The sequence below is a fragment of the Acanthochromis polyacanthus genome, chromosome 5 (genome assembly GCF_021347895.1).
Source record: "Acanthochromis polyacanthus isolate Apoly-LR-REF ecotype Palm Island chromosome 5, KAUST_Apoly_ChrSc, whole genome shotgun sequence".
NCBI classification, from domain to species: Eukaryota; Metazoa; Chordata; class Actinopteri; family Pomacentridae; genus Acanthochromis; species Acanthochromis polyacanthus.
Window position 1 is genome coordinate 43339529 of NC_067117.1, and position 23646 is coordinate 43363174.

The following is a 23646-nucleotide window of genomic DNA, read 5'->3' on the forward strand; positions in this document are numbered from 1 at the left end:
CACTTTGTTTACTCCATTATCACTATGTCTTTGTTTATAGTTGTCACATCTTCAGTATTAAAATGTAGAAAATAATGAGATAAAAAGCAGTGAATGAGAAGGTGTGTCCAGACTCTGGTAGTGTTTGTCTAAAACCGTTGTAGTGAAGGAGGCACAGAAAGATTACAGAGCTAAAAGAAAACGGCAGCATTTAGAGCAGTGTGTTTTTAGTAGTTTTCACTGCGTGTTGTTGTCCATCCATCAGCTGCTTCAAGCTGTAGACTCAGTACTAAGTTGAGTTTTGGGTTTGTTTCCTGATCAGATGAGGATCAGGGTTAGACATGGAGGGAGACGGTCACAGAAATAAATCAATACTTTAATACACAGGGATGTAAACCTAAATGGGTTTTAGTCTCAGCTGACACGTGGCTGCTGGTATGTCTGAGCACTGGGAGCCCACAGACCCTCACATCAGCACAGACACAGGTCAGAGGTCACAGCTGACTGAGTTCACCTGATCAGCACACAAATATTACTTCACAGAAAGCAAGTCAACTGACAACAACAAAAACTGGCCAGTCAAATACAGACAGTACTGACAGGGAGGGGGCAGGTTGAATGCCAATATTCGGATCTCAAAATAAATATTCAGATCCCACCGTAACGAGCGAACATTCAGATACTAGGATCCAGCCCTAATGCAGGAGCTGGACAACCCTCTAAGGGCTGACATTTAGAGATTTCAGAGTTTGCTGAAGCAGCTCCAGTGAAAAAGACAGCAAAGCAAGCAGCCTACGAGGAAGCGGTTTATTCTTTGTTCAATGTCAAACTTTGTGCAAACGTGTTGCACAGTGGAGCAGACAGGTAATAAAAGAAAAGCCTGGATTTCAAACAGGATGTGTCAGAAACCAATCCATGTCTTTTAATTCCTGTATGCAGACTGATTTGGACTTTGAAGGCAGACAGCTCACATGTTCATACTAAAAAAGGTACGTGTACTCTGCTAAACAGATGGTCACCTGAACTTAAACTCAAACCTACAAAGTCACAGGTTCTGGACTGTAAGCAGACGTCTGTATAAAGGTCTGCACAGAAACTTGTGGACGCTGATGGATGATAAAGTTTAAGCTAGGTAAACCCTTAAAGACAGAGAACAACAACGGGCCTACAGGAGCTGACTGTGGGAGGGAAGCACCGTCTGTGGACTCTGAGCTGTGGACGTTTGCAGACCAACAGCACAACGAAGGAAAGAGAAAGAACCTAAAAGCAGATCATCTGCTCTCTGAATGCTCACCACTGGTGGACAGCTTTTCACTGGATGTTTTGTTGTGACATAGGAAGTGTAAGGTATCTGTCACTTAAAGTCTGTGCAAAAATATGAAAGATCAGACTTCAAGTGTTGAATAAAACAAGAAAACATATACCCTGCTCTGTGTGTGTGTGTGTGTGTGTGTGTGTGTGTGTGTGTGTGTGTGTGTGTGTGTGTGTGTGTGTGTGTGTGTGTGTGTGTGTGTGTGTGTGCATTACCTTTGAGTCGATCGGGGCTGGCCAGGATGTCGTCTTCTGCAGACTGGTTGTTCTGTAGGTGAGCATCCATCACTTCTACAGACAAACAGGAACATACAAACATTAGAGCGTCAAAGGTTCGTAATAATTCAGCTCTTTTCTTTTCAAAGTGAACTGCGCCTTCAGGTAGTCTTCTCTCTGGTCTCTAGTGAGCTCACAGGTCTCTTACCGTCAAAGTTAGCCAGCTTGTGGATGGAAGAACTCACAGTCTCCTTCAGCTGTTTGACGGCTGCAAAGAGAAAAAACAAAATGGGGGAATCAGTGAATAGACTTGGATCGTTTCTTTTATATCTGCCCCAACTCTGCCAACATCCAGTGGTCCAACTCTACACCCTGACAGCAGACATAAACAGAAAGTACACTCACTCAGTAATCAGCTGGATTAGTCGCTGGTTAGTAGTGGTAAGAAATGTCAGGAAAAGTGTTTGATCTCAGTTCATTAAGTTAAACAGAGTCATTAAAGCTTCCATTTCCATTGTTGACTATTTTCTTAAATAACTTATCAGTTGTTTGCTCTACAAAATGTCAGAAAACAATAGCAGTGAGTGTTTTCCAAACCCAAGATGATGTCCTCTAATGTCTTTATTAGTCAGCAACCAAATACTCAGTTACTGTCAGAAAGAAACCAGAAAACATTGACAATCCAGTAGCTACAATCTGGGAATTTTTACTTTATTTGGTTTAAAAAAATCTCAAACTGATTTAACAATGATCAAAATAGTAGGTGGTTAGTTGCAACCATGCAGTTGGACCTCTACTGAATTTGAAAAAATCTGAGAGAAGTTAGTTTTGTGAGTTCTCTGTTTTTTTTGTTTCTCTCATGTTGAAGGACTGATGGTAGCACATGGAACACAGTGCTGTTTGTGGTGCAGTTATGTGCTGGACAGGAGCATCAAAGAATGACAAAAGCACTAAAATACAGACGAACTGATGTTATAAACGAACTGTAAAACCTGCTAAATGCTGAATGAAGTTGTTGCAGATCTCTTAACTTTGAAACTGAACACTGCAGATGTAAGACACCTACTCTACCACTGACTGGGCCGAGACGGTAACGGGGGGGGGGTGACGGTAAATCACCAAGCCTCAGATTCAAGTGACCTCAATAAAACAGTCCCGCTCCATCTCAAGTCATGTGCCACAACAAATGTCTGTAACAAACAGCTGATGGCTCACCAAACAAAGGAGAACAGCATTAACAGTTAAACACCGGCTGATTGTCAGACATCAACACACGTTTTCACGAGTCCTTTCAGACAGGGGGAATGTAACGTCGCTGCTTCATCAGTCTGTCAGCGTGCTGTCATTCAGACAGTTTTACATGAATGTTCCCACAGCATCAGTAAAACCCACCACAGGCTCACAGAGAGACACGGGACGATTACCTACCACATGACTAAGACAGACCAGAACACCCACATTTAAGGAGCCTCAGCTTCCACCAGTCAGGATCTACCAGCCAGGATCTACCAGTCAGGATCTACCAGTCAGGATCTACCAGTCAGGATCTACCAGCCAGGATCTACCAGCCAGGATCTACCAGCCAGGATCTACCAGTCAGGATCTACCAGCCAGGATCTACCAGTCAGGATCTACCAGCCAGGATCTACCAGTCAGGATCTACCAGCCAGGATCTACCAGTCAGGATCTACCAGCCAGGATCTACCAGCCAGGATCTACCAGTCAGGATCTACCAGCCAGGATCTACCAGCCAGGATCTACCAGCCAGGATCTACCAGCCAGGATCTACCAGCCAGGATCTACCAGCCAGGATCTACCAGTCAGGATCTACCAGCCAGGATCTACCAGCCAGGATCTACCAGCCAGGATCTACCAGCCAGGATCTACCAGCCAGGATCTACCAGCCAGGATCTACCAGCCAGGATCTACCAGCCAGGATCTACCAGCCAGGATCTACCAGCCAGGATCTACCAGCCAGGATCTACCAGCCAGGATCTACCAGCCAGGATCTACCAGTCAGGATCTACCAGCCAGGATCTACCAGTCAGGATCTACCAGCCAGGATCTACCAGCCAGGATCTACCAGCCAGGATCTACCAGCCAGTCTCAGTGGGAGTTCTCCACTTCACACAGGTGAGCTGCACTTCAACAGTTCCACACTGCTGATCCTTAGGTTCACTTCTGAGCTCAGGATGTTGTTTTACAATGAAAGTCTGATCTGTTGACTAAAGCCACATTACTATGATCTTATTTCAGGTGTTTTTATTACTGTGATTTTCCAGCTGCCTAATTATTGTGCCTATGGATGCGTGGCTAATATATAATACATACACATGATTTAGTATCGCATTTCTTTCTACACACAGAAGACTGTGCAATATGAACAAAATCTGTGCAATATCACTATCCTCTACTTATGGAAGAATCTGTGGAAAACCAATGTTTTCTCTGGATAAAGAATATTATTATTTTCTACAATCTTAATTTCTACATTTGGATGAATCTCCACAATATCAATATTTTTTAAATTAACTACTGATGGCTCTTTCTTGTACCATTCCTTTCGCTCTTTGTAAATTTTCCCACTGTAGGATTATCTTATCTTAATCATAAAAGTACTGAGGTCAGACGTGTGTGAAAGTCCTACAGAAACATCAGTAGGATAAGAGCTTTCATAGAAAGTGAGCAGGCTGTGAATTCAGACACAAAGACCATCAGAGCAGCTCTTTGAACAGCTTCAGGTGTGAGTAGTAACGTGGTTACTGTCTCATTTGAAGAAAAGTTGTTGAAAAATTGCTTCAATGTGAGTTGATCAGAGAAAAAGAACTGACCAAGAAAGGATGCACACAAAAACAAACAAGAAGAGCAGTTAATGAATCTGGAGAAAACCTACAGCAGCAGCATGCAGGGAAAACATGTAAAGATCTGTTTAAAAAGGTGAAAGCAGGAATGTGAGCAGTGTTTAAAAGGATCACAAACACCTGCAGAAAAGAGAGCACAAAGCACCAGAAAGCTTCAAGAAGTTCAACGAGCTCATGTGACTGAAAACATCTCCAGCAGGACACCAAAAGAAGTGCATCAAAACCTCTGCAGCAAACCTTTGCTCCATAAACCACAAAAAGTTCAAACAAGGAAGCAAACCCATGGCATGAAGTAAAGTCTGCAGCGCAACACTTCCTCAGATGGCCGGAAACACATTAACTTCTATCTGCACAAGGCTAAGTGTGAGTGCCTGTTTTAGCCGATAGAAGCTGCATCTATCAGCTACCTACACCGTAAAAAATAATAAAATATCTCCTTATCATGAATGAAGACACACGTAGCAGTTATACCTTCCCTCTGGACCACCTGTAGAAAGCTCAGTACATCATTTCTGTCTCTGAACTGAGCCCAAGTCTTTGCTTACATCTATATTAATGAGCTAGGTTTCTAAGACATGGCCTTTGTTCTCACTGTATTTAACACATTCACTAACACAGAAGTGACTGCCTCCTCTGGTCACTAAAGGAACTACAAAAGCCCTCAGAGCGCAGCAAGGCTGCTCAGTCGTATCATTTCCGATCGCTGACATCTTTAACTAATCCATGGATCCAGACTATAAGCTGCATCACTGCCTAAACCGGATCACTTGGTCCTTGAGTCATTTCTGACCTTCCCTGAAAATTTCCTCCAAACCCATTAGTCTGTTTTTGAGTGATGTTGCAGACAGACAGATTTCACATATTTAGATGCAGACAGACTGGATCTTCTGGATTTAGAATCTAGTTCTGTCAAGATCTAAATGTAGCATCTTTGTGAACATTTTGGAACTCAGCCAGTCATCAAAAGACTCTTCATCCATCTATCTGATCTAAAAAACTTTTATAAAATGCATCAGTTCAGGTTCGAGTTACAGAAGGTTCCTCCAGAGCAAACGCTTTGTTGACGTACAGCAGCAACTTTCAGTGAGAAAAATAAAATCAGTGACGCATCTCAAGAACAAGAAAGAGCAAAATAATCATGGTAAGTCTATTATAATGAGATTACACAATTCTGTAGCTTTAATTAGGAGAAAACGGGATATGAAATGAGAATACTGATCACATGGAAGCACATGTTGGTTTTAATTTCTTTGTGTTTGATAAATTATGATGACTACTTCATTACAAACTGACTTACCATGATTTCTGTTTTATTTTTCCCAGTCTTACTTCTCAGATTGGTCTTTTCTGGGCACCGATGGGCCTCTACAGCTGTGGAATTAACACCCAAAGTGTTTCTGTGTACAACTGGAATGATGTTTGTACTCACGCGGACACTCAATCAACTGTTGGATTCTAGTCGAGTCTCCTCCGCTGTTGTTAACATGACAGTTGTCTGACAGAAACACAGAGAACTGACGTTACTATGACGACTATCAGACTGGAGCTGGGTTCTGATCTCACATTCGATTGATTCTGCTCATCACTGTCAGAATAGACTGGATTGTGGGGGAAAAAATGAGCGGTGGTTTCCAATTGTAATTTGAGGATACCTTTGTTGAAAAAAATCTGAAGTCTGTATTTGATTAGCTTCATCTTTGGACTGTTTATCAGGACCTTACACACATCTGTTGATGCATGTAAATACAAGTTAATGGACACTGAAGAGCGGAAGGTTAAATCTGACTTTCTGGATTAGATGAGCAGAATCAAAACGCATCTTTTGTTGTGAGCACTCAGCTCCTCTACATCTGAAGCAGGATCCGGCTCAGAAGCGGATCTTAATACCCAAATGTGTATTAAAGGAGGCGAGAAGAGCCAAAGACAGAAGTCAATGACGGACAGACAGACAGAAGCAGGGAGAAAGCACAAAAGAACTGACGAATTACAGCGAGATACGAGAACTACACGGACAGACAGCTGCTCGATTCAAAGCCATACAACTGACAGAAAAATCAGAGTTAAACAGAGACCACAACGTTATCGTCAGACAGGATGTGGACAGGCAGGCAGCAGACAGACAGAGGTCTCCCCTCAGAAAGCTTACTTAAGAGGACCAACAGTTTAAACTCAACTCTTTCTGGAAAAACCCATCTCACCATGCACAGTACAGAGCTGCTCAACCCTTACACTGTCACACTAAAAGAGAAATGAAGACTGAACACTGGACAAAATAAGGACGACGTTCAAATCAAACAAAGTCCCAATCCACCACAATTCACCTAAAAACACCACTAGGTATTTTAACTGAAGCAAATCCTGAAAATAAAAGCAGCACGGATTTAAGCAGATATTTATAAAGCATGATACAGAACCATCAAGTGAAGTTTGTTGCCCCAAAGTGAACTAAAACAGCTGATAAGTGTGAAATGAAAACCAGATGACAGCATCTTAGGATAAAGAAATATTGTGTGGATTTGAAATAAATGCAGTAAAACATTCTGCTGAAGAACAGCTCAAGTCAAATAAACCCATCCCAAGGAGCAACGTCTTCTTTTTAATATCATCTTATTAACAGGTTGGAGTTTCACATCATTTTTTGGGGATTTTACTTAATAGCATAATTATTTTAAATGGATCTAGCCTACATAGCTTGTATTTTGTAAAGTAAATGAATAAATAAATCCAAACCCCCCTGGCGCGTTGGAATGCAAAAAATATATTTAATAAATGAATAAATCCAAATTGATGGAATCCATTAGAGCCCAGACACTGCAAAAACTGAAGGAATCCTTGGAATTTCAACTTTCCCTGAAAAGAACATTTAATCTAAGCCTAATAATATATTTCATCCTGTGTGTGTTTAAGACAAAGTGATAAAAAAAGAAAATCTGCATCCCTGAAGCACAGCCAAACAGTCATGACTGCCTCATCAACGGTCATGTAACAACAGCTTTAGAGTTTGTGGTTGAAATTGCAGACTGTGTTTACCAAGAGAACACTAAAGGAAACTACAGCAAAGATGATCAGTAATAGAAAAGTTTCAGGGCTAAAAGTGGTGATCAGAGGAGCAAGTTGTTGGAGATATGTTAAGCCAGTGAAATTTCTCTGCAGAACGGATGAACAGCTGGAGTGAAAGCATGAAAACATCCACACACTGATTGGTTTCTGATTTCAGTCTTTGTAAAATAGATCTAAAAACAGCGCTTTTTGTCTTTTTTTCAATGTTGTTGTGCATAGAAGAATTTTCATTTGATTTAATTTGTTAAAGACACACAACTAATCAGAACCAGGAACTGTATAAGGATGGAACAGAACTGAGCATCTGCAGACCGAAAACAACCAGTCTGAGTCAGAAAACCAGGATAGTTCATCAAAATTACTTTATTCTACTTGTCTCATTTAAAAATGTGTTAAAACAGTAATAAAGTAAAAGTGATGCACTCCTGGGCTGAACTGTAACAGAATCCTGGAGCTTGTCCAGTGCATAGCAGGCTGGAAATGATCCAGAGTATGCAGAGGCACCATTTCTTCAGTATCCATAACCGTGTGAGCACCTGGAAAAACGTTCTGGTGTTTGTCCCAGTCCTTTTTTTCCACTTTTATATTGAATTCTAACGTTGTTTTTCTGAGTTTTCTGTGCTTCCAGCCATAGCTGTGCTGTTTCCATACAGGAGCAGGACTTTTCTAAAGACACCATGAACTGCTCGGGCTTCAGATGGTTAAAGAACAGTGATGTGTAGAAGCTGTAGTCATCAACAGTAACAATCTGGTAGGAATCAAACTAACTACCATCAATATCTTCCTCTTCACCAACTGCACCATCATCGGTGTCTGTATCCTCCTCATCCTCGTCTTCCTCCTGGCCCTCAGGCGTCTGCAGGCTCTGTTTGTCCTCCACAGGCTCCTCTACGGGTTCGTGGGAGACAACGTTGACATCTGTCATGTGACCAGATCAGATATATACGATCCAGATTTTACCAGGCAGCCAAAGACATGATCAGAAGAGTCTAATGACAGCAGGTTCCTTCACAGAGTGGCTACGGTGGAGAGGTGTGCAGTGAGACAGTCGTCTGCAGCATTCAGTGTCGTCATTTAATCACCACAAGTCAATCAGTGACCACAGCCTTCTTTTCCCCAGAAGAACAAACACAAAGCAGTGGACAGTTTGGAAACCGTGGAAAGAACCCAGACCATCCAAGCAGCCCCGTTCAGACCTGACAGACCGTGACCCCCAGACAAGCTGCCTCTGGAAGCAGCACCCAGAGCTCAGCCCGGCACCGGTCCAGCCAGCTTCATTCTACCACGTCACGTCAAAAAGACTCCTCATCCACAAACACTAGAAAAGAAACTGCTTTAAAGTCCGTGTAAAGGTTTTACAGAGATTTGTTTCAATTGACAGAAAAACTGCTGAAAATGTGTAAAGACTGAGCTGCACAGGACGGGGATGTGAAGGTAGACTGTCATCATTCTGTGTTAAGGAGCACAGCAGTCACACTCTGCTCACTTCCTGCTAACACTGAAAACCAGAGCACGTTAGCATCAGGGGCTCTTCAGTTCCTACACCTACTGCAGTCCACAGTTTGGTAGCTAGCTACACAAATGTATTTTCAATGGATGCTAAAACTAGCAGTGCAGTTCAGCCTCATCTAAGTTTCCTAAAATCAATGTGATGAACCAACATCAGCGTATGTGGTGACCATTCTACAGCAGCTAGTGTCACAAACCTCCTGCTCTCACCCTGTCAACATCTGGAGCATCACTGACAGCTAGTGTCTACCTATGAGCTGCCGTGTGTGCTTAGTTTATCATAGCAGCTCATTTGGTCCACAACTGCAGAGGGACAAACATGTTCTGCATCTACAGATTTCACATTTCATCATTTCATTTGTTAAAACAAACTCAGGCCCATTAGCACAGTTACTGCAGTCACCATGTGGAAACATACTCTAATACTTCATTATTAACAGTCTGCTGTGGGACAAATTCACACTTTTCCTGCTTTACACGGACTTTAAATATTTTGTTTCTAAACTCTGAAATGGTGAAATTTCTCTCTAGATTGTTTGAGACAAGAGGTCAAAGAAAACGAAAAAATGTAAACATTGTATCAGTACAGTATTGTGGGTGGTAGACTGTAACTCTGATGTAAGCCAGAGGAACTTTATTTTGTCCTTATTTCTATAAAACATACAGCACTTTGTCCAACTCAGAAACAAACTTCTCTTACTGCACAGACAGCTGTCATGACCTGCACGATGGACAACAATTTAGTTAAATTAGAAAATTCAGTGACATTTAATAACAATTTGAACTTATTCTACAGCTGATCAAAATGCCCTAGAACTATGACTACATCTCACCCTGTTCCTTGTTCTTTTGGACATTCAAACACTACAAACAGTTCAGTGGAATCATGAAATCTGAGCAGAAACTACTTACAAATAATGTCCATTAACCATTTAAATGTCTGTTCATTCTGTCTCGGTTTCAGAACAGTGGCCACCGTTTTGCTGAAAATCCAACAAATCTCCTCCTTTAAGTTACTCAACTTTCCTTTTTAGTTCAGCTTGAAACCAAAATGTGTCCAAAACGATGCTGCAGTTTGACTTTTCAACTAAATTCATGATGTTTATGTGAACAGATGCAGTTTGTCGGCACTTCAAAACTAAGTTAGTACAATTAAACCAGAGATTAAAAAACATCCTGCTATTTTTATACAGGTGAATGAGAATGATTGTATTAAATGGTCGTGGTGAACTACACCTTAACATTTCTGGCCTCTTTGCAAACTACACAAATGGAGCATTTAAGCAGCCTAGCCTAGAAAGCAACTTGAGAAAAGCTTCATTATTGTTAAGGGTGCTCTGATGAGGGATTTAGGGGCTGATCACCAAGACCAGTATCTCCTGATTCTGACCACCAATCACAGACTCAGTGTCTTCAGTGGAGAAAAGTACTGCTTTTACTGCTCTTAACAACAGTGCATATTAAGTCTATAATCTAGAGATGGGAAACACCAGCATGCGCACCATATCATCATCTTATAGATTCCTTCTCTCTTAAACCACGGCAGCATTCATCTGGTTATTGGGAACAGTTTAAAGTCAAACAAATGCAACTACTGAGTGGAATAAACTTAACAAAACTGCATAAAATAAATATTATGAAGACAGTAAATTGGACCAGTGTCTTTCCTGGTGGCAGCAAATATGAATCCCTACAGATTCATTTTAACTGTGACTATGAGAACTGCAGCAAAAAGAGGCCAACATGTTGCTTAAACTCAGTCAGCCCTCTGTTTTTGTTGCCTTTAAAGGAGACACACACTACTGGAAATGAAATGCACAGCAAGAAATACCAACAAAAACACAGAGAGCTGAGTGAGCTGCTCAACACTCCGGGTCTGTCTGCCTCCGTGGGAGCTAACTCTGTAAACTCCACATGTTCCCAGATGTGACTGATGAGCTTCAAGGCTTTCAGTGGAGGCTTTCCTTGAAACACACATGAAAACGGCAAATGTAGGGCCTTTCACAGAAGTGCCAGTCAAGTTCTTCATAACGAGGCAATGGATCAGAGCACCCTTCGTTCATGTGATTTTGATATTTTCAGTCTCCACTTCTAGCAGCGTAATGAACTCAAACTAATCCTTGCATGCAGATACTTGATGTTTACAGAGTAGTTACTTGTTGCTTTGAAAGCATTAGTTTCTTTCTCCTTAGCAGCAGCAGACGTATTTAAACATGCAGGCACCAGGGACCGTGTTGGAGTTTCTCAGTGGAAATCAGAAAAAAAGCGACACTTGATTCTCTTCTGACAGAAACGTACTGAGCAACTTTCTGCATTCAGAAAAATATCTGGACTGAACGAAGTGAAGCTACCAGAGGACACCTGAAGGCCAGACATCACACGACCTTTACAGGACAGAAACAGATGAACAGAGAGAGCGGCGAGCAGCAGGACATTTACAATGACATCATGCAGGAAGTGGTCATGCTTCGTTAGTGCGGGATGAGGAAGTGAGATGAGTGGCCACAGATAGACAAACGGCGGAGAAGAGGACATGAGTCCCAGAGCAGATCAGTGGACTCACCCAGACTGTTGTTCTCTTTAATGCTTTTCTCTTGGAGCTGTTCTAACCGCACTGCAAACAACAACAGCAAGACAGAAGCGTTGACTGACAGAAATCCATCCGAGTCTGGCCCAGATGTGTTCTGACTCCTGGTTGGTGTTGACTGGGCGGCATGCAGTAAGTTAGCGTGTCAAACGTTACACCATGATGTGTGTGTGTGTGTGTGTGGTTGTATCTGTCAGGTTGTGCAGACCTAATTATCTCTTCCATCTGTTTTTAGGGATTCCCTCATGTAAAGCCTTGCATCGTCCTACAAAGACTCATTTAACCCTCAGAGGTGACATTAGGAGCACTCACTTCATAGGTTTCATAATGGAAGCATGTAGCAGATCACTGCTCAGCCTCTGCAACATCATTAGAATCCATCCAGGCACTGGACACTTCCAGCAAAACGATAAAGCAATAATTCAATGTTATCTAATGTCAGATTGCTGGCAGACACATTCTCTGCAGTAGTAAGGTGTGTCATTAGGAGACAGAAACACAAACCTACTTCTGTTTCTGATTTTCACCTGAGGCTTCAAATGTGAACCCTCTGCACCCCATGCAGAGGTCTGGCTGTTTGTTGTTCCTCTAATGTTCTTAGTGAAAACTCTTTGCCCTCTGTGGCTCATTTTTACTCTCATATAACGTCCTACACCGTACGGGAAAAGCACAACCATGGAACTAAGAACTATCTTGTGTGCGGTCTAACAAAGTTGTAATTCCATAAATCATGAAAAGGAAAAACAAATAAAATTGAACTTCTTTATTAATTTAACAAAAATGGAAAAAATGAACACGTAAACATTGTTTAGAATGGTGATTTGACATCCTATTTCACTACTTAAATGTTTTATTCATGTTTTGTTTCTGCTCTGTGGAAGCACAGAAGCAGCTCAGAGGAAAAACTCCTGTAAAAAACTGAAGATAAGATTTAGTTTCCTGCCACATCCCATGTATGTAAATTTGTGCAAATGAATGAAGACAACAGTCCTTTCAAGTTCAAGTGAAGGGTTTAGAGAGTCAAGGCCCCAGTTAAATGAACCAAAGGTCTCAGATCACAGAGGGTTCTGGCATGAGTGAGGTCTGGGTCAGTAATGGTTCTGATTAGAGTAGGCTGAGTGTTCATGAAGCGATGGAGTCTGTGTTTGTGTGTTTACCCTGCAGGGCAGTGAGCCTCTCGTTGGTGAAGTCGTTGTCGGCCTGCAGAGCTTCGATGCGAGCCTGGAGAACCTGCTCCTTCTCCTCCATCTCCTCGATCCGCAGCTCCAACTCCCTCTTCTCCGTCGCCCCCCGCTGAGTCAGCTCCTCCTGACGACCCTCTGCCGCCTGAACGGGGAGACGAGAGACAGAGGAAGGGGAGAATAGGAACGCAAGCAAGCCAGGAAATGGGAAAGTAGCAGTAGAGAATGAGGAAGAGAGAAAGACGAGGATGGAGAAGATTAATGGAGGACAATGGGAGAAAGAAAGGAGGACAGTGTTCAGAATCAGAAGATTAAACAGAACGTGAAGAGAAAATGTACAAAATGATAACCACCAGCCAGCCTCATCAGCATATAACTGTATTCATGTACAGGTTCTAACATGATCCCAGTGACTCTCCACCACAGACACTGACTCAGCAGTCTTTCAGTAGGACAATGTCCTCTGCACATTTCAAGCTCACTAAAATGTGGAGAAATATGGTAATTACATGTGCAAAGTTTATTTGTCAGGTGCAGCATTTCAATTTCACGTGCAATAGTTCTTTATCTCAGTATCTCGCCTTATTTTATCTCATGTATTTTGGCATGCTTGCTTTATTTTTTATCATACTCATACTTTACTGTTTTCCTTACAGGCAACACATTTCTCATATGTCATTTGTTTTCTGAGCAATATCTAGCAAAAGAATTTCCTTTGGCAGTAATAAAGTTGTATCTTATTTTATTTATACACTTATACTAAATGATAACATTTGCACATCTCAGGCAGATAATTTAAACATCTCTGCACGCTGTAATTATGAATATTACTTTTTATTACTTAAAATTCCTTGGATTTGCTCCACTGTTGTTTTATGCCTTCTAAAAAATTAGCCTATTAGCTTGAAACACTTGTTTTCTTTTCATATCTTCAATCCATCCCTTAAAACTCTCTACTTGTCAGCATTAACTGAAATAAATCACCTCGTCCAATTCTTTGTATGTGAAATTCTACTTTGCACCAAACCGACTCTGGTTCTACAAACAGTGAGCGTAAACGCTTCATGGAGAGTAGAAAAGGTCTCTTTGCTGTTGTGTCACTCAGCATCACATCGTTACATTCTGTGTTGGCACCTTAATTTTGTCGGTGAGCTCTTTGATCTCGTTGACGGCAGCGTTGTACTTGTTAGCGAGCTCCCTCAGCTCCTCCTGACCCCTCTCAGACATCTCCTTCAGTGGGTGCACTCGTCCTCTGTGTTACTGAGCGAACGCTGCAGGACGGCAGTGACATAAAGCTTTCAAAGACAGAGAGCCACACGTCCTAAAATGATTCTTAATGCATTGTTTCCGGTCCTACCTCCACCTCTGACAGCTTCCTGACCACCTCAATCTTCTCCTGCAGGACTCTCCTCAGAGACTCCTTGGCCGTAGTCTCATAGTTGTGTTTGTCCTCCTGAAGAGCCAACAGCTCTTTACGGATCCCTTCCTCCGTCTGGGACTGCAAGTTAATGCAAATTTGAGCTTCATTCTCATTCATTTATTCGCACAAGTGTTCGTTATTAATACTAATGTGTGCATGTATTACCTTAGAGTAAGCCTGTAACTGACTGCCCATCACCTCCAGCCTGGAGAGCAGACGGTCCTCATCGATCAGAGCCTGGAGAGGACACACACACACTCAGCTCACAAAACTGAACCAACAAACACTATCTGTGTGGAACAGGTGCCTCCAAAAGCACTGCAGCAGGATTTTACAGATGTTAAGGAAAACCTGGAAAAGGATGTGTCTTCCACTTATGTTTTGTTTGCGATGCTAAATCAAAATCAGAATTCCAACACTCACACGTAAGAAGAATGACGCCCTGATGTAGGCCACAACACAAAGCATTAACATGTCCATCAGAGCAGAGATTAGTCAACTTTGTCTGGGAGCTTTGTGTGCACCACATTCCTTCACTGGGTTTCAGTGTGGGAGCTGCAGTGACACACTCATACAGATGTAAAAAGCATTTGTTCCTCTGCATGTTTCGGTGCAGAGGAATGAAAGCGTTCATTTCTACCTGCCAGCTGCTCTCTGAGGCCTCCTGTGTGGTGGCTAACAGACGCTGCAGAGTGGCTAACTTCTGCTCCAACATCTGCTCTCTGTGTAAGGCCTCCTGGAGAGAGAGGACGACAGGGAGGAGACAATCAGTGATGGAGGGATGGAGGGATGGATGGACGGATGATGGAGGGATGGATGGAGGGATGATGGAGGGATGATGGACGGATGATGGAGGATGGATGGACGGATGATGGATGGATAGAGGAATGGATGGATGGAGGGATGGATAGATGATGGAGGGATGGAGGGAGGGATGGATGGATGATGGAGGGAGGGAGGGAGGGATGGATGGATGATGGAGGGAGGGAGGGATGGATGGATGATGGAGGGATGGATGGACGGATGATGGATGGATAGAGGAATGGATGGATGGAGGGATGGATAGATGATGGAGGGATGGATGGATGATGGAGGGAGGGGGGAGGGATGGATAGAGGATGGATGGATGGAGGGATGGATAGATGATGGAGGGATGGAGGGAGGGATGGATGGATGATGGAGGGATGGATGGACGGATGATGGAGGGATGGATGGACGGATGATGGATGGATAGAGGAATGGATGGATGGAGGGATGGATAGATGAATGGAGGGATGGAGGGAGGGATGGATGGATGATGGAGGGATGGATGGACGGATGATGGATGGATAGAGGAATGGATGGATGGAGGGATGGATAGATGATGGAGGAGAGGGAGGGATGGGATGGAGGGATGGATAGAAGAATGGATGGATGGAGGGACGGAGGGAGGGATGGATGGATGAGGGACGGAGGGAGGGATGGATGGATGGAGGATGGATGGATAGAGGAATGGATGGATGGAGGATGGATAGATGATGGAGGGAGGGAGGGAGGGATGATAGAAGAATGGAGGGGGAGGGAGGATGGAGGATGGATGGATGGAGGGAGGAATGGATGGATGGAGGGTGGAGGAATGGGGAATGGGGGGAGGGAGAGGGGTGGGGAGGGGGGGGGGGGGGGGAAATGGATGGGGGGGAAAGGGGGGGGGGGGGGGGGGATGGAGGGAGGTATGGAGGAACGGATGGATGGAGGGAGGGAGGGAGGGATAGATGATGGAGGGAGGGAGGGAGGGATGGATGGAGGGATGGATAGAAGAATGGATGGATGGAGGGATGATAGAAGAATGGATGGATGGATGGAGGGATGGATGGATAGAGGAATGGATGGATGGAGGGAGGGAGGGAGGGAGGGATGGAGGGAGGTATGGAGGAACGGATGGATGGAGGGAGGGAGGAGGGAGGGATAGATGATGGAGGGATGGATAGGCAATGGATGGATGGATGGAGGGAGGGAGGGATGGAGGGAATGGATGATGGCTAGATGGAGGATGGATGGAGGAATGGATGGATGGATGGATGGATGGATGGATGGAGGAATGGATGGTTGGATGGAGGAATGGATGAACGGATGATGGATAGAGGTATGGGTGGATGATGGATGGAGGAATGGATGGATGACGGATGGAGGAATGGGATGATGGATGGAGGAATGGAGGTATGGATGATGGATGGAGGGAGGGAGGAATAGATGGATGGATGGATGGAGGGATGATGGATGGAGGAATGGATGGATGGAGGGAGGGGGGAGGAATGGATGGATGGATGGAGGAATGGATGGTTGGATGGAGGAATGGATGAACGGATGATGGATGGAGGAATGGGTGGATGATGGATGGAGGAATGGATGGATGACGGATGGAGGAATGGATGGATGATGGGAGGAATGGATGGATGGAGGGAGGAATGGATGGATGGAGGGATGGATGGATGGTGGGATGGATGATGGATGGAGGAATGGATGGATGGAGGGAGGAATGGATGGATGGAGGAGGAGGGATGGATGATGGATGGAGATGGATGGATGGAGGAGGAATGGATGGATGGAGGGAGGAATGGATGGATGAGGGAGGGATGGATGATGGATGGAGGAATGGATGGATGGAGGAGGAATGGATGGAGAGGGATGATGATGGAGGAGGGAGGGATGGATGATGGATGGAGGAAGCCACGATTGACATGACTGACAAACCTAAATTCCGGACTGTTTGGGCTGAACTGCAGGCTGTGTTTACACAGAGCATCACAGTTCAATAGTATAGTATAGCATCAACATTATTTCATAGTTTTAGGAAACATTTGTAGGCACTTAAAAAATTCTGTGTATGTTGATTGCATTTTTGCAAAAATAATTTTAATTTCAAAACCTCAAGATTAGTCACTATTGGATCTTCTCTACGTCTAGCCATGTTCATGTTTTTCAACAGAAGTGCAGAACTTTACTCTGCAAACAAGTTTGAATAACAGAAAGTTGGCCTTCAGCAGGTTCATTATAACCATTTAGAAATTGATAATAATTACTTATCAAACTAATCAAAGTCAGATCAAAGCAAACAGATTCATTTCTTAGCTGCTCCTGAGCTTCAGGTCTATTTTTCTTTTCCCCCTTTCTGTCCTGCAGTGTAATGCTGACTGCTCTTCTTCTGTCCTGTGCTTCATGAACGATGTATTTTGTGTTACATAACTGAGTCTGCACTCATTCTCTGAATTCATTTTTCACTAAGAGATATACTGTGGTGCTCTTGTCGTGCTCAGAGAAGTTAAGATTTTATATTATTAGAAATTTGCATTATTTAAATTTCTCATTCTCTTTTCAGAGTTTTTAGTGCAACTCCTCAGTGTAACCAGTAGGTGTCAGCACAGTACCTGTAGATACTGGGAGAGCTGGAACAGTTCCTGAGAATACATGCTGGGAGTGTTGGCTGCAACCTGCAAAACACACACAAACGCACCATGGTACGTACCGACAACAGTTAACTCAGTTTGTTTGAATTCCAGGAGGACAAACATAAAAGAACACAGAGGTCAAAAGTATTCACTGCTCATCTAAACACAACAGACACATACAGTACACCGACAGCATAACACATCAAAGAATGAATACATAAATGCATTTAGACACACAGCCACCTCACTGTTAATCTGGTCAGAACACTCTTTAATAATGGTAATGGGTGAGGCTGAACAATTAGTGAAAGCTATCTAATACACAGCTCCACATTTAAAGTTAAAACATGTAACAGAACATTACAACACCAGAAACCATGAAAAGCTTCAACCCTGGGTCTCATGTTGCAGATGATGGATATCCTCATTTGCAGCTTTTGTGATCTGTGAAGTGCCTTGTTAAAAATGTGACTGGAATTTCAAACTGATTAATGTCCCAGATTGAGTATTGGACCGACCAGCAGTCATCTGCTTTGAACACGTCCCCATTCTAAAAGAACAGCAAATCCAGCACACAGTCCCACTTAAACCCACAATTTCTTCACGTTTTTGTGTGATGTTTGGGGAAAAGAAGAGAGCTATCTTGATCAAAAGGCTGCAGTGTCCATGAGACTGGGCAATATCCAACCAAATTCTCATTAGTCCAGCAGTCGCAGGTGTTACTGTCATGAGAAGAAAAGCTCCACAACAACAACTGCCTCCAGGATTAATCTGTTGTATTTACAGTGAGAGGAACAGACCGTTTTCTGTGAGCACTGCCATGTCTGCTCACATTCCAACTTACCAGACCTAATGGGGAGTACGAGGTGTAACTTTTTCAACCTTTACCAAACATTTACTCAAAGTCAGTAAGTCTAAGACTGAATAATTCCTGTCTGAAGGTTGTGATTTTCCTTAGCAAAGAAAACAGTAAGAAGTCGATAACAGTAAGGAAAAACAAAGCTGAATGAAATGAACCACCAATGACAGGCTTAGACCTGCATCCTGCTTCTGGTCAGTCAGACCACAGCAGCACTAGAAGTTTTCAGCAGAGGTACATCATGACCTGTCTGTTCTGGGTTCTGATCTTGAGCACACTGCTACCATTGGTCCTAAAGTGACACACTCTATCAGTGCGTTGACTGCACTGAAGTTGACGGGAGTGTCTTCTGAGACCTGAGATCCTGCTTTAGGACACTTAATTATGTTAGAGAAGTGGTTCAGATGTAATCACAGCTCCAGCTCACATTCCTCACACAGGTTCCACTGAGGCCCTGCTGTTCTCAGGGAGACAGAGCAGGAGGAGGAGTGTTATACGTATTGTAAACCATCAGCCTTGCACTGTCACTGCATGGTATGGAATGACAGAAGACAACAGAACAGCTGTGTGTTGTGACATGGGAGCAATGAAGGGTTAAGGTACAATATTACGGCCTAGTCGGGTATTGTGAGCAGTGCATACCTCAAAAACTGCTCAGGAGAGGCCCAGGGAACACAACAGAGCTAAACTGTTCACCCGGGTTCCACACTCCCCACATCCAGATCTTTCTGAGCATCTGTGGGATGGTCCAGGATCAGCCTGATCTTGGTCGGTCCCCCCGAAACCCACAGAACCCACAGGACATCCCCAGAGGTCCTGAGTCCATGAACCAGTGTGTCAGAGGAGTTTTAGCAGCATAAAGAGTACCAACACATCATGCTGCTGCACCAAGGTGCTGAATTTAATGTGCTACATATAAGAATAAAATAAAATACATCAGTGACAGACAGCTGGTAGTGAAACATAACAGGCTTGTTAGCAAACTTGGTTGCTAAAGAGAGTGCTAGCGGTTTAGCACAGTGACCTGCATGCAAACACCAGCCTGCTGTTCATCCAGCTTTAAGTTAAAATCACTGGTGCTTTGTGACTGCTCTTCACCACAACTTCCTTCACCTGTGCCAATGTTTTTTTTGTTTGTTTAGGTCCTAAATAAACCTGCAGCAGCAACCTCAGAGGATGAAGTGCAGAGGAGGCAACCAAACACAACAGACTCCTCCATTTATTATTGTGATGATGATCAGGACGGTTTTATGGTCTAGCAGGGCTGCACGGAACAACCGATTAGGTGCGAGTAGGACACGCATGTCAGAAAATGATTTTTAAACACTAACCCAGGCCGGGTTAGTCAGCAGAGAGGCCGACCTTTGATGAAGGAAAATTTAGAAAATTTGCATCCCCAGTTCATTGGTCTATTTGCTGATGATGTCATGACGTTGTTTTTTTGCACTGCGAATAACTGAGAATGCGTCTACATGAAGGACTTCCATCACAGCCAGATGTGAGCTGAAGGTGAAATATGAGCTGAAACATTCTATGAAGGTGTGATCCATCTTCTCACAGCGGGGGGGGCTGCAGTTGACCAAGTTCACTGCAGCTCTCATCACTGGAGATCAACAGGAAACTGGATGAAGCAAAGGTTTCCTGGTGTGTTGTGGACAGCGGGGCTTAAGTTGGTCTCACACCAATGTTTTAACGCTGCCATCGGTCTGCTACTGGTTCTGCTGTCAGAAAGACACTCAGCTGCAGCACCAGCCAGCACCGGCTACACTCAAAACGTTACAGCTAGACAAGAGATACTGTGAAAGTCATAATCAGAACAGTCCAATATTCATTTCAATCATCAGGGATGAAGCCCTTTTTCACTGAACTAAAGCAGCAAACTTCCTAAAAACAACATTATGGATCAACCCCAACGTCCACACACTGTCCTAGTAAACATGAATCCTACTGCGCTGATCACACACGCTATCAAAATCCAGTTTCAGCTCTTCACGTAAAAACCAGGCAAACATTTAAACAGACGTGAGAACACCTAAAGGCTCAAACCAACCGAGTGCACAGTGAAAAAACTTTGTTTCCTGATCCACATGAAACATTCAGCAATCCATGCATTCCTGAATCAGCTGACCACTCCACTGTGTGTGTGTGGTGTGTGTGTGTGTGCGTGTGCGTGTGCGTGCGTGTGTGTAGACTACTTGTGTGGAATGCTCACCAACAGACACACAGACACTCGGCAGGACAGCAGCACAAACAGGACACACACTTGTGTTCTTACCTTGTCTACAGGCAGTGGTAACGGAGCCTGGATGACACTGAAAGAGGAAGGGAGAAAACAGTTGGTCACCATGGAAACAGCAGGGAGCAAAGGCACATGGAGTAACCACGGCGACAGAAGAGGAAAAAAATCAGCTGTTGGAGGTCTTGTGACGCTCCTTTTTCACCTCCTTGCTTAACAAAACCTCATCTCAGCATAACAACATCAAAGAAAAGTCAGAAGTAGACTTCCATACAGCTAAGAACAGTTTAGCATCACATCAACAGAAAGTTAAATAACTGCAGTCAGAAGAAGGCTGACAGCTGTGGTTATTCCGATTTAACTTCAGGCCTGCTGAGACCACTGAGTGAATGGTCTTCAGGCTAGGTGTGGTAAATCAGTGCACTGTGGATGAACATCAAACAGTCAGTCATGAAGATGGACAGGCTCTACTGAAAGTCAGTGATGATGCAACGGTTTGCTTAGATTCAGACCAGTTTTAGAGTTAAAAAAGCTTCATGAATGTCCAGGTATATATGCGTTTGTCGTTAACTTGCACCCAAAATCATGACACTGTACCCTAACATACCAATCATTGCACTTAAAACCTACAAACAATCATCAAATCCAGCTGTACTTTAATGGTCAGCAGCAGAGGGTTACATCACTAGGAAGCATGACAAACACCACTCATTATTCATCAATACTGTGAGAGAATAATAGGTAAGAACCAGACCACACAGAGGGATTTAGCAGCACTGAACAGTTAGTTTAAATGTAAATGAACTCTGGAAAACAGTGACAGCAGCTGTCTGAGTGACTACTGGTATTCACTATGTGAAAATATCACATCAGGTATCTGGACCTTGTATGGAACCTCTGCACTACAACAAGCCATTACATTTTTAGAAAGTCCAGAAATGTGCAGTTTTACAGCCACATCATTGTTCTCATAGGTGACACTCTCATTCTACTGATTTCATGAGGAACTCTTGTCAGATTGTCTGAATGCATTCAGAGGACTGTTCTGAGTTCCACTGGACACTGCAATCACTATAAAAGGAATTCAATTCTATTCCATGTAACGCTGCAAAAATGAATCACAGTTATGTCTACAAATGACTGACTGCCATACTGACACTGAAAATGCTACTCTGCTCATGCTGATGACCCCGCTGGAGCTGCTCAGTAGGTCAGTGTGTTTCTTTTGTTCAAACAGCACTAATCCTACATCTAAAAATGGCCACTTTCACCTTGTAGCCTCCAGTAATGTGGCACCAGCCATGTATTTATCCACAGTCAAATCTTACAGCACGTTAAGGTCACATAGGTTTGTTCAAGGAGCAGCCAACATCATCCTGAGCTTACTTAGAAACAGTCAGAGCTGAGGAATGAAGATAAACTCAACTCTGGACAAAATCTAACTGGACTCTGTTAATGTGTAACTAGAAGGAGAGATGGAGGCTGTAGCAGCTCACACAGCAGCTACAGCTCTACATTACAAGGATTCACACCACACAAACACAGTTCAACAGTATGCGTCATCCTACAGGAGATACAGTGTGACAGACTTCCAACAACACAACTTCAGATATTCTCTCATGGAGATTTTCTCTTTCCACTGGAAATCTAAAGCAACACAGCAGACTAGCCTGGTAAAACTGTTGACATGTAAGCTTGTTCTTGAGTGAACGTCTGTATCATGATGCTGAGAGCTTTTACAGAGCTACAATCCACTGGGCAAATGATCAAGAGCAGCTTCATTTGTTTATTCTGGCATTTTTTTTTAATGGGTGAATTTTCAAGCTTTTGATTCCAGTCAACTATACATGCTTTTTAGGTTTCGGCCAAAAATTCCTCAGTACAGGAAAATCTCTGAGTAATGTTTGAGCAGATGAGTTTGAAACAAAGCTAGTCTGTCAGATTCAAAGAAGAATTTATCTCATTTTCCACATCGAATGCTGTTTTAGTATCAGCAGCTGGCAGGTACACAACTCAAGTGCAAATAAAAATGCTGCTGCAAGCATTGGCACATTGAACATCACCCAAACACACTGAGGTTCATAAAAACAAACTGGCACCATGAAACATTCAACTGCAGGAAAAAATGAGACAAATAATGACCTCATTGGACTTCTAGCCGTGGTCCATGGGAGAGACTAACTGTGTCCTTGTACTGAGGACAAAAGTTCAGAATAAACTAGAGGGAGCTTCAACAGTGAAACCACAGTTCAAACACACATACAGTATCTGAAGCCTGTGGAAACGCAAACAGAGACCCACATCAACTCAACTAAAGGTGAAGCTGCTTGAACTGAAACCCTGTCGGTTAGCATCCATCTCCAAGGGCAGAAATGCAGAGCACCAGGCGGGCCAAGGAGAGGACTTTCATTACAAATTTTGTACTTCTGACCAAAGCACAGCTCAGAGAAACGGTTCAAGGAAGAGCCACTAATTTAGAAGGACAGAGCAGCTCCTCTACAGAAATCTGGACAAACAACGTCCTCAAAGCGACATCATCCATCACAGAAAACACCACAGACTTTATGTTCAATCCTGATTTTATTGTTTTCATAGTTAAAGCTCTGCTGCCTGCCCATCACCTCACCCAAAGGAGGACTGAAAGGATCCTTCTGGAAACAGCCATCCTCCTGAACATCCATCTTTGAAACTCTACCATCTCATACAGCATGTTCTGTTTTCCATCTCATCTCGTTTGTTAATTACATGATGTGTATTTTGAAAAAGTGGCTAATTTAAACTGAACAGGACCTAAGAGAAACTAGCTGCAATTTCTGCTGCTTTTTGTCATTTCATCTAGATTTTTATTGGCATTTTGGGACAATTTAAAATAATGAACATGTAACTGGATGCCAGCATTTAAGCACTTTATATGTAGTGCTTTCATGTTCCAGGTTCTGTCTGATTGCGTTGGGACTTCCTGAGGAGGATCTCGTCTTTAACGGTTCCTTCTCACTGCGTTG

The 23646-nt window shown here is 43.3% G+C and overlaps 1 protein-coding gene across 1 annotated transcript in view; it reads right to left on the reverse strand.

Moving 5' to 3' along the window:
* Positions 1-23646, reverse strand: part of slmapa (sarcolemma associated protein a) — a 102142-nt gene that overhangs the window by 25335 nt on the left and 53161 nt on the right. The window contains 12 exon segments of the mRNA XM_051948227.1: positions 1507-1581; positions 1715-1774; positions 8199-8345; positions 11500-11550; positions 12681-12849; positions 13839-13939; positions 13942-13975; positions 14062-14202; positions 14290-14361; positions 14765-14860; positions 17529-17591; positions 20684-20720. Coding sequence (XP_051804187.1) covers positions 1507-1581; positions 1715-1774; positions 8199-8345; positions 11500-11550; positions 12681-12849; positions 13839-13939; positions 13942-13975; positions 14062-14202; positions 14290-14361; positions 14765-14860; positions 17529-17591; positions 20684-20720 — 1046 coding nt within the window.